Below are 16,657 nucleotides of genomic sequence, written 5' to 3' on the forward strand. Positions count from 1 at the left end.
TTGTCCCCATCAGAGCAAACAAAGGTCTTCATCCTATGTTGTCTCAGCAGCAGGTGGGCTGTGTTGAAATAGATTTGAGAGAGAGAGAGAGTGGGTGGGTGGGGAGGGAACCAGAATCCATGGTAAGATTCAGTTCCTTATCGTTACTCTTCTATCCCTCCCTTTAAGAACCATTAGTGCCAGACTCTTCATGGATGATGAGCTACTGCTCTTCATCCTGCTGGGGCCTGGGGATCCTGGAATGCTCTTTGGTTACAAGTTTCTTCAAAGCTCAAATCCCCTTCCCTTTCAGAAGAAACTGCTCCTGACCCTGTTGAAAATGAGTCATAGAAACTGACAGTCTCCCCAGAGGAAAGGCTTTGTTCCTCACGTTTCCTGATCCCCAAAATAAAGGTGGCAGGTGCCCTGTATAAGACCTCAGCAAGTTGATCAGGTATCTAATGAAGATCAAATTCTGCATGATTTCTTTAAGGAACATAGTTCCTACACACATCCGTTGGTCTGGGGCCCTTTTACTTCGAAATATCTGCCTCCACTTCTTGAAAAGGCACAGGCAGTATCTCTGGTTCATGGTGGACAGTATAAGATGCTTCCCTTTGGACTGGTAGCATCTCCAAGTATGTTCATCTAGTGCTTGATGGTGGCTGCAGCTTATGTGCAGCATCAGGGTCTGCAGGCTTACTCATACTTGGACAACAGGCTCATAAGAGCACAGTCTTGTAGCAGGGGTAGTTCAGGCCCTGGGAGACTTGCACCCTTTTTTGTCTCTTGGGGTGAGAATAAACAGAGGAAGTCTACATTGGTCCCATCTCAGCAGCTAACCTTCATAGAGGCCATCCTAGTTTCTATAAGGGCTTTAGTGTTCCTGCCTCGGGGCAGGTTCCAAGTTCTCCTCTTGGCAGTGGAACTATTCCGGTTCAGAACAGAAGGCCTAGTGAGATTGTCTGTAGGTGTTAGAACTGATGGCACTTGCACCTTTTGTTCCGTCCTGTTCAAGGCTATGGAGGTGACCCTTGCAAGGGTAGCTGAATTAGTTGTGCAAACCAAGTTTGCACAACTTAGGCACAATAGTAGTTCTCGAGGAAGGAGCTGATTTGTCAGCCTGCTGCTCAGAAAATGATAGCTCGAGTCCTTGGTCTGGGTCCAGGAGTATATCTAGGATCTGACTGTTGATGGTGTCTGAAGACCTAGAGAGTTGAGGCTCTACATAAATAGAGCTCTACGCAGATATAATTTTGTTTCCATGCAAGGCTCTACGCACAAATTTGATAGAGCCAAGAATTTTGTGGCTAGTTCTGACTTTCTCCTACGCTTCTGGAGGCAACCAGTGCATAATGTCATACAACATGGTCACAGTGTACTAGGTGAACTGATACCAGGGAGCTTTGTTGCCTTTGTGTCAAGAGGTGATCCATCTGTGGAAAAGGTGCACTAGGACCAAAGGGACACCTCCCCTCTCCATTCATATGTGCCAGGTGCAGTCAGACAAAACTTTAGCTAATAACCTGAGTTGTCTGGCTGTCGCTCACCACATGTAAACTTGTTTGAGATTGTTTGATAGCAGGTAGGGATCCATAATGTCTGTTAGTGTCTTCCATTGATGCTTAGGGAAAAGGGGTCCTTTATGCTGTCCTCAGTTTCCTTTCTTACCCAGATAGTGAGGAGGATCTGACCGAACAGAACCAAGGTGATTTTCATGGGAGTGGCTTGGGCATCAGCAGGCCTGGGTCTGACAGTCCGGGCCAGAGATCATCCATTTTTCTTGTCCTCTCCTGTGCCAGCAGAACAGAAGGTAGTTCATCCAGACCTTGCATCGGACTTGCTGAATTTCTAGGTCAGGCTATCTTGTGCTTTCCTGTGGGGCGTTCAAGGCAGTTCTGTTAAAGTGCAGAAAGTATTAGGCTCTCAAATGAAACTGTTAACATTTGCTTAAGGCAGATGTCTTGATCTTGTTTCTTGTCGTGTTCCAGTTATTTTGCACTGTCTTTGTTGGTCATCAGGACTCTCTGGGTACACTTAGGTCTACCAAGCTGCTAGTTCTGCTCTAACATGTGCCTATGAAAGAGGTCAACGTTATTGCTCCACCCCCAATTATTTTTTTAAAGGGTCTTATCAGACTTCTACTCTCCCACCTGGAAGCCTACTTGTTCCCAGCACTTGAATTTGTAACCAGCCTCATGGAAGGCCCCTTCAAATAATTGTTCTCTTGTGCCTCTCATTGTGTGGTCACCCTTTGCTTAAGGGAATTTTAATGGCCAATAGCATCAATCAGGAGGGTCTTGTGCATCAAGAGCTGGCTTTGGGAGGGCAGTGCTGCTGTCCTGCTCAACTAGAAGGATTTCTCAGCCCATATTGCCCTGGAAGTCACTGGTAGCTGGTCTCTCATAGTGGGAGTCTGTAGAGGTGATGTCATGCAGGAGAAAGGGGCTAATTAACAGTGACTTGTTTACAAATCTTGGCCACAGAGCTCTGCTCTAGAGACTAGTTCTAAATAGGGCTTCTGGAGGTAGAACAACTGAAAACATTAAAACACTCTAGAATAGTGAGCTTGAGGGAGAAACTACCGCTCAAAAACCTAGGTCCGCATCGCCTTCCTTTGCAATGTGTGAGAGAGATTGTGGGTCATTTGCCAGGATTATCTGGGTATATCTCACTTAATCATTTCCCTGACATTTCCTGGGCCTTGTGCACTGGTGCGTCTCAGTCCCTCCTACTCTCTGCTTGTGGCATGTCGGAGTAGGCTCCTGTGGGGTGTAATACTTTTTTGTTGGATTTAGTGTGCAGGTGCTGAGTGGTGGTGGGGGCTTGTGCTATACAGGAGGTCAGACTAGATGATCTGATGGTTCCTTCTGGCCACAAACTCTTATGACTTTGGCTAGGCATTCCACATCTCGTACACTGGGGGGTCTGGAGGCTTCATGTTTTGGAGAGAAAGTTACTGTGGATAAGTAACTGTTTGTTTTTCCCCCTGCAGTGTAATTCCTTTTTTCTCCTTTCCCCATACCATCCCTCCTGAACACACACTAATAGTGGGAGAGGTTTTAGTTGTTGCTCTTGTTTACAGCCCATGTCAGTGTCAGAATGTCATTGTGAAATTGAGATCTTCCAGGTTTGTAAGATTCTTGACGCTCCTATGGCTTCAAAAACTGGGTTATTCAGTTTCTGACCTCTAAAGTTCTGGAGCCTGAGGGTCATTTGCTCATGTTACTGCTGCAAAGGGACTGCTTTGATACAATTGTATAGAAAAGGGTGAGGTAACTGCATCAACTGAGAAGCAATGTGTGCTGCTCTGATGGCACATCTCCTTGTGGTTTTACTTTTGTCTACTCTCCTTCAGTCTTTTTCTCCTTTAGCTGCAGACACATCTTGTTCCACAATTTCAGACCCATTATAGAGACACGGTAAGTATACACAAAAAGAAAAGGAGGACTTGTGGCACCTTAGAAACTAACAAATTTATATGAGCATAAGCTTTCGTGTAGCTCACGAAAGCTTATGCTCAAATAAATTGGTTAGTCTCTAAGGTGCCACAAGTCCTCCTTTTCTTTTTGCGAATACAGACTAACACGGCTGCTACTCTGAAACCAGTAAGTATACAGGGGATGGGAGGTGGAGAAAGAGGCAATTGAGAAGAAGCTGGAAAGACCTTAATCTTGTTGCTACAGAAGTGCATGATTCTAGAAAAGAATCAGCAAGGAATGCATTCCTCTTTTCACTAATTAGGTTCTATGACTTGCTTTTTCCTACCTGAATATCTGCAGAGTAGTTAAGTCTGCTTTTTGAGATGTTTCCTAATTTAAACCCCCATGGCTTTGAATCATTCCCAAAGCTTTGAAACCATGATTTTGGTTAAAGAGTACTGTATAAATGGCTCCTTCTTACTCAGCAGATCTGTTCCCTGCAAATATTTGGAATCAGATCTATTGACTTCAGTGGCAAAAATAAGCAAAGCAGCTCTGGGAGAGGGATTTGGGTTTTTATCTAGTTTATGCATCAACAGAATGATTACATTCTAAATACAGGACCAAATTCTGTCATTAGGCTCACCTGTGGAACTTGAAGGCAGTGATTTGGGACAGTCAAAATGGAAGACAATCTTTTGTGGTGGGTTTTTCCTTGTTCACCAGCTTGACTTTCAGAACTCGGCATGAGATTGCAGGGCTGTCAGTTAAACTTTGAGAGGCTGACTTATAGACTCCCCACTTGCTATAGGACTTGTTCATCCAGAGCTTGCTTTATTTTGTGCTAAAGTATTTCCTTTAAAGCAGTTGTATATCATCCTGTATATTTCCTGCTATTCAAGCACTGCTTAGAATAGAGCTTTAGTCTAACTCTCTGTGCTTCCAAGATCTTTTTAGACTTACACACACTAAAAAGAGCATCTTTCCATATGTCCTAGGTGCCCATGATGCAATTTAAAAATATTAATTATAGTATTTGACTCAGTGACTTGGTTCTTCAAAAACAGTCCTATGTCTTGTGTTGTTTTTATGTCCTGTTGTCTGAATGTTACTTTTACCCCCACACAGTGTGATAGGGAGCTTAGTATGAAGGGATCTTGACAGTGGTGAAGATTCTCTGGAAGCCTGCAGAAACCACCATTTCTGCTTACTAGAACACTAGTCTTGCTATGTTGCTCTTGTCCTGGTGAAAGCCTGACTTGGCTTGTGGAGTCATCGGCCAGCTATTACATGCTAGAACTTATCTGTAGATAATTTTGGTCACTTTAGTTGGTCTCTTGATGCCAGTGGGCTTGGGATGCCCTGGCCTATAATGGCTCTATGCTGGGAACTCCTAGCATGGAAACTGCTGTTCCTGTGCTACCTCCTGAGTACTAAAGCAGACAGTATTTCTCTGCTGGGCTTAGCCTGCAGGCTGACAGAGGCTTGAATGTATCTTTTTCTAAAGTCAGCTACAGAATTTTTGTCCTGTACAAAAAACATCACTTCATCCTTTTTTCCCCTAATATGTTGGCTTTGTCACAGCTTGTAGCTGTTTCAGAGTTAAAGGCAGTGAGAAGCCAGCCTAGCAAGTTTGGATCGTGGGCAGGGAGGGTACTCCTGGGGGAATTTGTCACTGTGCATGTGCAGAAATTGTCCCCCACAGATTTCTTTGCTTCCCCGCAGAAAAATTACTTTCTGATGGGGAAGCCACAAGAGCGGTCTTGCGACCCTCCCCAGCAGTATTTTCATGTGCCCATGGCAGCTGTCAGAGAGGTAAATCACTGTGGGGCAGGACTGGGGAAGACCTGGCTGGTGGCTCCTACCCTGCATTGGGTTCAGCTGCTAGTCCTGGCTGGGCTGGATGGGACTTCCTCTTCTCCTGCACAGCATCCAGGGCCGTGTCAGACCCACCCCCAAACTTCTTCCCTCGGCTGTAGGAAGCTCTGTAAACTCTTCCCCCCCCCCCCCCCCCAAACCACTTCCTGCACCTATCGTGCCTCAGCTGCGGGGGGGGGGGGGGGGGGAGAGTCATTGTAAAGGGAGCTGCTCTCCATCTGCCCAGACCCTCCCGCCAAGCCGCCCCGTTCGCCCTGTACCTGGACCACCCCAACAAGCCACCCAGATCCCCACCCTATCAAGGCCCAACCAGCTGCACTTGGATCCCCACCCCACTGAACCCCACTCCCCCAGCATCTGGATGCCCCCACCGAGCCCTCAATACTCAGACCCCCCTTCCGAGATCTCTCCGTGAACTCCCACCTCTGTGCAGCCAGTGGCCTGTGCTCCCAATGCCATGCTAGAGCCTCCATGTTTGACAAATAAAATTTGCAGAATTTTAAAATATTGTGCGCAGAATTTTTTAATTGGCACAGAATTCCCTCAGGAGTAGAGAGTTTTGGGAATGCTTTGAAGTATGAGCCTTGCATTGCTCTCTAGCAACCCCTTCTAGATGACTTAAGGAATGGTGTTGGTTACACTAGCAGGGAGTGGGTTGCTACAATGTAGGGCTGTTGGAAGGAGAAAATATTGAAGATTTATTATTGGAGGGAATGGGAGGGGGGAATGGTGACGGGAAAGCAAAGTAGGAATAGCTTCAGTATCCCATTACTTAGTTCCTCACTCAATATCTCAGTTCAGACTTTGTCACCAAAATGACAGATGTTGTTGTTTTTCCTTTGGCTCTGGAGAAGTTGTAAAGAATTAGCAGCTCACTAAGTGTGATCCTTTACCTGTGTCATCCTACCTTCTTCCTGGATCTGCCTCTTACATCTCTGGATATCTGGAATAATGGCTACACAAACATAGGAACAGTTTTACAAGACGTGCTAGTATATTAGTAGTTAGGATTTAGCTCTTGGGAGTAGCAGATTAGCAAGGCCCGAGACAAAGCTAATGAAGCGCCTCCCTCCCCGCGTCCCTCCCCCAATTTCAGTAGGTATATAATCAGGCTCTAAAATAAGGGTTAAAATAGGAAAATGCAGGTGGCACTGCCCTGGCTGTTTCTAGGAATGGAGATGGCTTTTGCTTTGAAATAAACCAGTCTTGCCACATTTCTAGCTGCACTTTTCTACGGTTGGAGACTGCCTCTTAGTATGTAATAGGAAGCCTACTCCCCTCCAATGAAATAAGAAACAAAAGTAGTGCCTTCTCTTGGGGACTAGTAAGAGGTGCAGAGCATTGTGTACATTAAGGCAATGGAACAGACTTTATGATCTGAAAAAGCAAATATAAGGAAAGCAGTGGATACCCTGAGAACACGAAGCACAGAGCAAAATATCTTTTTAAATGCAAGGGACCTGTCAACCTGATCAGGCCCCGCTATGTGCATTGATATCTATCCAGCATTCTGGGAGTGGCTTCTGGTGTCGTGCTGCCCACTGCGTACACCACTTCATTGTGTGGCGGTCTCTGAGAAACTGGAAGATTCTTGTCCTATCAGGTTTTCATTCACATTCTTGTTTTGCGTGAAGCTGTGAAAATAACATTGCTTTTTTGTTTCTTATTCTATCTCTGCATCATTGATATCTGGACCGCTCTAAAATGAGGGCTTACGTACAGTTAGTGTATTTTAAGTAGCTGTGCAAAAATGGGTGGTGGGGTTTTTTTTGTCTAAGTATCTCTCACCTTGTGTTTTGAAAATCCCAGGCTAAAGAGCACCTGAATGACTTAGGAGCATAAGTCCCATTGAAAGTGCTTCTAAGACACTTAGATACTACGCAAATTTTGATCTCTGCCGCCTTTAAATATGGACAATAAAGAGTGATTTTTTGTACATGAGCTGAATATTGGTGAGTAAAGGGCCTCGAATATTGGTGAGTAAAGGGCTTGAAGATGAGGACAAGTTTTAATTTGGTGCAGTGCAGAGCCAGTAGAGGATTGGAAGTCGGGATGACATACTTTCATAAAAGTGTAGGGTTGGAAGGGACCTCGAGGTTGTCTAGTCCATCTGCCTCAGCAAGATGGGGACCAAGTAAACCTAGACCATCCTGGATACACGTTTGTCTAACCTTTTGTTAAAAATCTCCAACAAGAGAGATTCCACAACCTTCCTTGGTAACCTGTTCCTGTACTTAAATGTCCTTATAGTTAGAAAATTTTTCCTACTATCTAATGAGTATCCAACATGGCCGACGACAGGCCTGGAAGAGTATTTACAGCTGTTAAAATCAGAATAATTGAATCTTACATTCCTGTCAGTCGTGATACTGGTAAAAGAGGAGTTAGCATGTACTCTTTTGGGCTTCTTCCAGATACTATAGTGAAATGTAATGTCATCAGTGTGTCTGTGTGAAGTTGCTTCTCCTCAACAAGGGGATAGGTGTCTTAGTGCATAGGTGAACCTTACAGTGATACCTTGGGGTAGTCTTGGCTCCATAACTTTAGGAGAAAGAGGAAGGTAGGATTCTTTTTTCCTAAACTAAAAATCAAGATTGTTCTTCGGGTGTAAATCTTCCTTTGCATTATTTCAGGGGTCGGCAGCCTTTCAGAAGTGGTGTGCCGAGTCTTCATTTATTCACTCTAATTTAAGGTTTCGCGTGCCAGTCATACATTTTAACGTTTTTAGAAGGTTTTCTATAAGTCTATAATATATAACTACACTATTGTCGTATGTAAAGTAAATAAGGTTTTAAAAATGTTTAAGAAGCTTCATTTAAATTTAAATTAAAATGCAGAGTCCCCCGGACCGGTGGCCAGGATCCGGGCAGTGTGAGTGCCGTTGAAAATCAGCTCGCGTGCCGCAGGTTGCCTACCCCTACATTATTTCAAACCAAGACTATGCAATGTATTGTGTAAATGCCTGAGAACCTGAAAGTGAAATTGAGCATGTTTTTATTGTCTAAGCAGAGTTAAATGGAAATGACAAAAAGGTAACTAGACTCTCAAAATTCCTCCAGTTCTGAAAATCTGTGGCAAAGATTACTTAGTTAAGAAAACATCAAAAAGCCATTTTTACCCTATTAGCGTCCCTTGCATTTAAACCGCAATGTGTCCGAAGTCTGCAGTTCCTTCCAATGTGATACCCATTCATTAGTGCTACTTAGTCCCAAGATTAGGTAAGTAGACCTCAGTTTCTATGTATAAACACTATACCATTCCTTTAAGAGAGTTATCCTATTACTTCAGTGCCCATTGTGTGTGTGAAGTGACATGATGGTTTTGGGGTACTGAGCGGGGAACGAAACCTATTGCCTCGTTCTTGAAGCATCCTACAGATGGAGAGAGTTGTTAGTCAAATGTTTGTATTTTGTAGCAAGGTGAATATTAAAGAATGTTAACACAAGCATTATGATTAAGGCTATGTTTTAGTCATGAGTATTTTTAGTAAAAATCACGGACAGTAAACAAAAATTCACGGCCTGTGACTAAAACTTGGGGACCTGGGATTCCTGCTGGGGCAGCGCATGGCCCAGGACCTCTGCTGGCTCTCTACCTGGCTCTGTGCCTCCATTCTCCTCCTCCTCCCCCCCCCCACACACACAGCAGCAGTTGGGGGGTGGGGTGGGGCGGGGCGGGGAACTTCGGCCAGTGGGAGCTGCAAAGCCAGCGCTCTGGGTGGAGGCATAGCACAGAGCTGTCTGGCCATGCCTCTGCCTAGCAGCTGAGCAAGGGGGATGTCGCCACTTCCAGGGAGCCCCCAGGTAAACACCATCCAGCGCCCCCTCATCCTATCCTGTGCCCCTTCCCCCTCTCTCACCCAAATTCTACTGCGGGGGCACGGTGGCCCAAGACTGCCCCAGCAGTGGCCAGTGCCCCTGGTGCAGGGGCTGCCTGCCGCTGTGGAGGTCACAGAAAGTCACGGAATCCGTGACCTCTCTGATGTGTTTGCATCAGGCGTGACCTTATGTTGATTTGCTATGAGGTAGGCTGGATTTCTGATGGTGCACATTCTATCAATGCTGACAGTTCTGAAGGGTATTCTTCAGCTTCCTGGGATGCCTGATGTCTGTTTTCCCAAACCACTCCAGTCTATAAGTGGTATGTGATACAGTTTGTGAACTTCTTCCGTTGAAAAGTGCAATGAATTGTGCTGAGGAAATCCAGCATTCACTCTGCCTTCCCTTTGTCAGATACCTTTGAGATCTCCTTAGGCAAGATGCTTCTCTATCTTTTCCTATACTTCCTCTAGGATCTTGTTGATCAGGATTATATAATAAATTAATACAAAACTGAGCACATCAAAGAGCTCTAGCATATAGACCGTATTGTCTGTTCATGGTGTCACCATTGAACTAAAGTTCTTGTGTATGAGCACTAACTATTGAATCTTTGCTGTTACAGGTACAAGTCCAGGTCCAGCAGTCCCCGCAACAGGTCTCTGCCCAGCAGCTCTCTCCCCAGCTCACTGTCCACCAAGCCTCAGAGCAGCCAATACAGGTCCAAGTTCAGATCCAAGGCCAGGCACAGCAGCAGGCATCCCAGACAATACAGAGTCAGTCTCTTCAGAGCCCTAGCCCATCTCAGCTGCAAGCAGCTCAAATCCAGGTGCAGCATGTACAGACTGCCCAGCAGATCCAGGCCACTGAGATCCAGGAGGAGCACATACAGCACCAGCAGATCCAGGCCCAGCTTGTGTCTGGACAGGCCATTGCTGGTAGCCAACAGATCCAGATCCAGACAGTTGGGGCACTGTCCCCTCCACCTTCTCAGCAGGGCTCACCACGGGAAGGCGAACGGCGGATCAGCACCGCTAGTGTCCTTCAGCCAGTGAAGAAGCGTAAAGTAGATATGCCTATTACTGTGTCATATGCTATTTCAGGGCAGCCAGTTGCCACAGTGTTGGCCATTCCTCAAGGCCAGCAGCAGAGTTATGTATCTTTAAGGCCGGACTTATTAACAGTGGACAGTGCTCACCTATACAGTGCCACTGGGACCATTACTAGCCCCACTGGAGAGACTTGGACCATCCCTGTTTACTCAGCTCAGCCACGTGGTGACCTTCAGCAGCAAAATATAACCCACATTGCCATCCCCCAGGAGGCCTACAATGCTGTCCACGTCAGTGGCTCGCCAACAACACTGGCTGCTGTGAAGCTGGAGGATGACAAGGATAAGATGGTGGGAGGTGCATCTGTAGTGAAAAACTCACAGGAGGAAGTGGTGCAAACTATCGCTAACTCACTCTTTCCAGCACAGTTCATGAATGGCAACATCCACATTCCAGTGGCAGTGCAGGCCGTGGCAGGGACATACCAGAATACAGCTCAGACGGTGCACATATGGGACCCGCAGCAGCAACAGCAGCCCACACCCCAAGAGCAGGGGCAGCAGCAGCAGCTCCAAGTGACTTGTTCTGTGAGTAAAACTGCTTCTGTTATGCCTGCCCTTGATTTTAATGACATGTTGATGGTGTGGGGAGAGAGATGCTGTCTGTCAGGTATCCTGTGCTTCATAGGATCCTTCTAAATATTACATATGTGACACTGAGCATTTGACCAGTCCCCAGCTGTGCATTTGTGTCACGTCAGTCACTTTGGACAGGGGCATGATTATGGCAAGAATCGGAAGGTGAAACTGCTGTTCTGGCCTCTAGTGTAAATGAGGCAGTATACTTGTAGCAGGTATTCTTAATAGTTCAGTACTCTCCTGTGCTGAGTTAATGTTCTGAGTTGTTCTAGTTACTCTGTTGGAATAGTTAGAGCCCCACCCCAGTGGAACTAATGTGATACACCAGATGCTAGCCACTTCACCAGTCACTTTGAATCACTCCGCTCAGAGTAGCGCAAGACACTTGACAGAGAGCTAAGGGTTTGATGGCTGTCAGCTGATGAAACACATCACTGATGATCAGATGTACCAGTCTGTCTCTACGCCATGCCCTGTTTCTAGTCAATGCTTGGTGTGCAGGAATACAGACGCCATATAAACGAGAACTGGAAACTAATTTAATTTAAACAGCGTCTTTTTTTTAGAGTGCTTGGTGTACACAGTGCCCAAAAATATTGCTGTCTTTACAGGGAAATAGGGGAGCCTCAGAGCCGAACCTCTTGAAAAACATTTTTACGTTTTAGCTTTTTTAAATTTCATAAATCCTTTTGTATGTAAATGTCTGTTACTACACGCATACAGACAATGCCCGCTCTGAACATTGTGCTAGTCCACAAGAACAAGAAAGTGACTAGTATGTCACTAACTGAATTGCAAAACCCATGCCCAAAAATCCACCAGCATAAATGTTTTAGAGAAAAGATTTTTAAAACTTAAGATGCTAGTAACAAAAGCGAGGAAGCAGCATTTAAAAAATAATTTAAACTTGACTGCAACCTTAATTCCATAATGCACGTGGTGGTGGGAATATCCCTTCCTTCTTGCTAGGTATCAGACTAATAGCCGTATGCCTCTGTGGTTTTCATAGGATGAAATCCAGGCTCTATTGAAGTAAATAGTTTTTCCACTCACTGCAGTGAAGCTAGGATTTCACCCATAGGTTTTAAGGTCAGAAGGGATCATTTTAATTAATCCTGACATCCTGCATAACACAGGCCATAGAATTTCACCAAGTGATTCCTACATCAGTCCTATAACTTCTGGTTGAGGTAGAGTATCTTTTTAAAAGGATATCCAGTCTTGATTTAAAAGAACTCACCACATCTCTCAGTAAGTTCTAGTGGTTAATTACCCTCATTAAAACCTGCCTTATTTCTGGTCTAAATTTATTTAGCTTCAGCTTCTAGCCATTGGATGTTCTGCCTTCATCTGCTAGATTACAGAGCCTCTGATATCAAATCTCCCCCAGCCTCCCATGTAGTTACTTTAGACCGTGATCAAGTCATCTCTTAACCTTCTCTTGGAGAAACTAATAGGTTGAGCTGCTTTAGCCTCTCCCTGTAAGGTAGATTTTTTTTCCAGACCTCTAGTCAGTGTTGTAGCTCTCTTCTGAACTCTGTCCTATTTGTTGACATCTTTTGGAAGTGTGAACCCAAGAACTGGAAGCAGTATTTCAGTAATGGTCTGACTAACCCCTCCTACAGGAGTAATAACACCTCCCTACTTCTACTTTGCATTCCTCTGCACAGTGGTACAGCACACCTAATAGCAATGTTGGCTGTTTACTACTAATTGCACCTTCTTGGTCTGCTGGGGAGTAGTGTGTCCCCTCTAGTGCCAGGAATATCTAGGCAAGTCAGAATTCAGCCTTCCATTTTAGAGGAAGGGTGATAAAGCTGCCAGGATGACTAAACCTCTGTCCTTTTGGGCCTGTCCTGAGGCCCACCTGTAGAGTTATCCTATTAGATTATTACTGGGAAGGAAAGGGTGGGTCCTTCTGAACGCCCTTTGCTGCTGTAGGAGTATCATGAGGAGTTTGACCTGCTACTGCTGTGGAATGAGCTCCTCAGAACCCAGAGCTTTTCCCAGTACTTTGTACTCCCCATTCACCTGCTTCTGCAGCATTGATATGTGCCCCCGCCCCCCCCGCCCCGAACCATCTAGCTGCTGGCTGGCTGGGCTGGTATGTTGTTCACGAGTAAGGAAAAGTAGAAGCATGTCAATCAGTTCACTGCACTGGAAATTGCTTTTTACCCCAGCCTGATTGCCAGCCCTCAGACTGAGAGTGATTGTGAGGTACTCGCAGGAAGATAGCCAGTGCTCTTCTTCTGCTAGACTAAGTGGCAGTGAAAACTTTCATTCCATGGGGAGCAAGGAGACAGCATTCAAGAAGTTGGTCTGCAAATGTGGAGGCCATGCCTCACCCCTGAGCTCTCTTTCCCCAAGACCGTTGTTTGTTTGTCAAGTTAAGCTTCATCCCTGTCTGCCCTGATGGTAAAAGCAGAGCCCCTTCAATTAAAGGACTTGGTCTCAGATTCTGCCCTAGCTCCACTTTCTGTAATATAGGTGCTATTGTGTAAACAGCAGGTGATGCAGGAGAGCTGACACTGGGATGCACTCAGTCTGTCTAAAAATCATATCTGAGGTTATTACAGGGTTTGTGCCTTTAGCAGACTTGCTTTTCATTGATGGGTAATGCTGTGGATTTCTCCCTTTTAAACCTTGCATTGTCTTCACCATAGTTCTGTGGAGCTTCACAAGAACGAGACTTCCAAAGGAAAGCACGTCCGCAAACATACTTTGAGTGATTTTTATTTTATTTTTTTTGGTGATACCAAATCAAGCAATTTATTATCTTAATTGTAGCAACTCTTCCATTTTTTGGGTGTGCATGTGGCTCCCCTTTTAACTTGCCTTTTCCCTTCTCTAATGGGAGTGGATGTGAAAAGGGGACCCTGTATTGGCTAAGAATCCCTCACTTGTAAATTTTCAAGGTAAATGAGATGAGAATACAGCCCTTAATCAAATGAACAATTAAAGCTTTGTCTGAATCCCATTAGCTTTCAGTTCAAGTAAATACAAAAGCTCTGTATGAGGAGGAGGAAGTGTAGAAGGGGATTAAGTGTATCCCTTCCTGTACTGCTTGTAAATAAGGGTCAACTTGCATAGGTGGTGCTGGATGAACAGGTTGGAGTGACTGCACATAGGGCACCATGTTGTGAAATAATGTCTGCCGCTTGTGGTGACAAAGCTTTGACTCTGGGGCCCTATTGTCAAGGGAAGACTCCTCTTGCCGTGTTTTTGTTAAACTTCCCAATAGATGCTGTGATGTTTTCCAGAATACATGCATAGATTAGCAGCTAGTTTTTCAGTAGGTTGGAAGCAGTATCCTGAATTGTTAGTGAAATTGCCTGGCATTTTAGTATCGGTGATTTGAGTGTCACTAAATATGAAAAAACCTATTCATAAGGTAACAATATGCAATTCTGAAACACTTGGCAATTGACAGATGAAATGGAGATTTTCACATTATCTGCCTTTTTAAAGAGGGACCATATTAAAGGTGGTAGATATCCCTATGTAGATTGCATGGTGTCTCTGTTCTCTAGCTGCTCCTTCATGTAAATAGGTGAAACTGACACAAGCATCCTATTCTTGCAGGATGAGGATGGAGTGGGCTGTCAACAGGACACCACAATGTACCTGTATGTTATAACATACCTAGAGCCTGGCTTTTCTAGTGGTCTGTTGCGCACCTGGGATTATAACAGTGTGGCAACTGTGTGTGTGTGTGTGTGTGTGTGTTAATTGCTTCAGAATAAAGACAGGTGTCGGAGGAGCAGCCGTGTTAGTCTGTATCCGCAGAAAGAACAGGAGTATTAGTGGCAACGGTAGCACATGGCTGGTAAAGTGGAGAGAAGACGCCCTTCATAGAATATCAGGGTTGGAAGGGACCCCAGAAGGTCATCTAGTCCAACCCCCTGCTCGAAGCAGGACCAATTCCCAGTTAAATCATCCCAGCCAGGGCTTTGTCAAGCCTGACCTTAAAAACCTCTAAGGAAGGAGATTCTACCACCTCCCTAGGTAACGCATTCCAGTGTTTCACCACCCTCTTAGTGAAAAAGTTTTTCCTAATATCCAATCTAAACCTCCCCCATTGCAACTTGAGACCATTACTCCTCGTTCTGTCATCTGCTACCATTGAGAACAGTCTAGAGCCATCCTCTTTGGAACCCCCTTTCAGGTAGTTGAAAGCAGCTATCAAATCCCCCCTCATTCTTCTCTTCTGCAGACTAAACAATCCCAGCTCCCTCAGCCTCTCCTCATAAGTCATGTGCTCTAGACCCCTAATCATTTTTGTTGCCCTTCGCTGGACTCTCTCCAATTTATCCACATCCTTCTTGTAGTGTGGGGCCCAAAACTGGACACAGTACTCCAGATGAGGCCTCACCAGTGTCGAATAGATAGCCCTTCTGATAGGACTGAGAAGTTTCTTTTTTTTTTAAAAAAAAAGTGTTGCCACCTTGCTACTGTCTCCCACTAGAGGGCAGCCTTTCTCTCTCAAAGCTCCAAACACCTGGCTTCTGAGACCAGTCCTCAGCGTGCACTGTTCTGCTGTTAACGCTACATCTAATACAATGGTTTTTGAAACACTGTTCAAGCTAATTGTCCCCTGTCAACCAGGGAAAAAGTGATGAAGCTAAAAGGACCTGATAAATCAATAGATTCACCCATTCTATTCATGAATAGAGGAAAAAATTACTCTGAGAGGATCTGTGTCCTGTAAAGTTCTTTACCTTTGGTGAAAATTATTTGCCTCTGTGTGCATGCGTAAGTAAAATATAAATGATCTTTATGATCTGGATGAATGGCTGGGAACACTTCTTCTGGAAAATTTTGCAATACTGGTTTAAACTACCCACATGGAATGGACTGGAGGCTTTTCAAAATACCTGCCTGAAGTGAAAATGAGCTGGTCTTGGGGATCAGAGAATATTTTGGGTTGTTCACGCATGATCACTGATATGACACTAAAGTCCTCCTTTTAGGTTTATATACCATGCCTGTCACTGAGATATGAGTGAGTTGTTAGTCATCATGGCAACATTCACTACTGGGAGTGAGGAGATGGTGCTACAAGACAAGAAAAATGAGGCAAAAAAGAAATGTCCTATTTTGGCTTCCTTGTTGCATCTCGAAGGAAACGTGACTAGAAGTGGTTTTCTTTCACAGGCTCAAACTGTTCAGGTAGCTGAAGTGGAGCCACAGCCACAGCCTCAGCCTTCACCTGAACTCTTGCTTCCGAACTCTCTGAAGCCAGAAGAAGGGCTCGAAGTGTGGAAAAGTTGGGCACAGACCAAGAATGCAGAGCTGGAAAAGGAGTCTCAGAACAGGCTAGCCCCTATTGGCAGTAAGTGTCATGGGAGGGGGTTATCTGGCATGGTATGTTTTACTCCAGGTTTTCACCACTAGAAGTTGGTTTCAAGTAGGGATCAGGTAGCAAATGAAACAAGACTACACTTGGTTCAGACTAGAACTACCTATCTAGTTTTCCTAAGGTCCAAATCTCTCTCAACCCTTCCTTCTACCCTGATTTCAAGGATCATTTTCCTGTTCAGTAGAACCACTGCAGTGTTCCATCTCTTTTGTTAGGAAAACTCTCTCCTGGTTTGAGTGGTGATGGTAGTTTGGGATCTCAAGTTCAATTTGTCACAGTGTAATGGTTAGGCTTGGCAGAATTGAACTTCTGTATCTATAAAACTTTAAAGGATAATATTGATTATTGCAAAGTATTTTTCCCTAATTTTTATTTATTTTATTTATTTATATATAATATAATTTTTTTTAACTTTCACAGTTGTAAGAAATCCTGTGGGGCACAGCACAGTAATTATTTAATAACAGTACTCATTGAGATTCAAAAAAATAACTTTTCAACCATTAAACAC

At 44.7% G+C, this 16,657-nt stretch overlaps 1 protein-coding gene across 3 annotated transcripts in view; it reads left to right on the forward strand.

Moving 5' to 3' along the window:
• The window catches only part of QRICH1 (glutamine rich 1), a 35,864-nt gene that overhangs the window by 11,809 nt on the left and 7,398 nt on the right, over positions 1 to 16,657 (forward strand). For all 3 annotated transcript variants that reach the window (XM_074957305.1, XM_074957304.1, XM_074957303.1), the window contains 2 exons: positions 9,723 to 10,736; positions 15,942 to 16,119. In XM_074957305.1, the coding sequence (XP_074813406.1) occupies positions 9,723 to 10,736; positions 15,942 to 16,119 (1,192 nt within the window). The remainder of the gene's footprint in view (positions 1 to 9,722; positions 10,737 to 15,941; positions 16,120 to 16,657) is intronic.

This window comes from Natator depressus, chromosome 7 (assembly GCF_965152275.1).
Source record: "Natator depressus isolate rNatDep1 chromosome 7, rNatDep2.hap1, whole genome shotgun sequence".
NCBI lineage: Eukaryota > Metazoa > Chordata > Testudines > Cheloniidae > Natator > Natator depressus.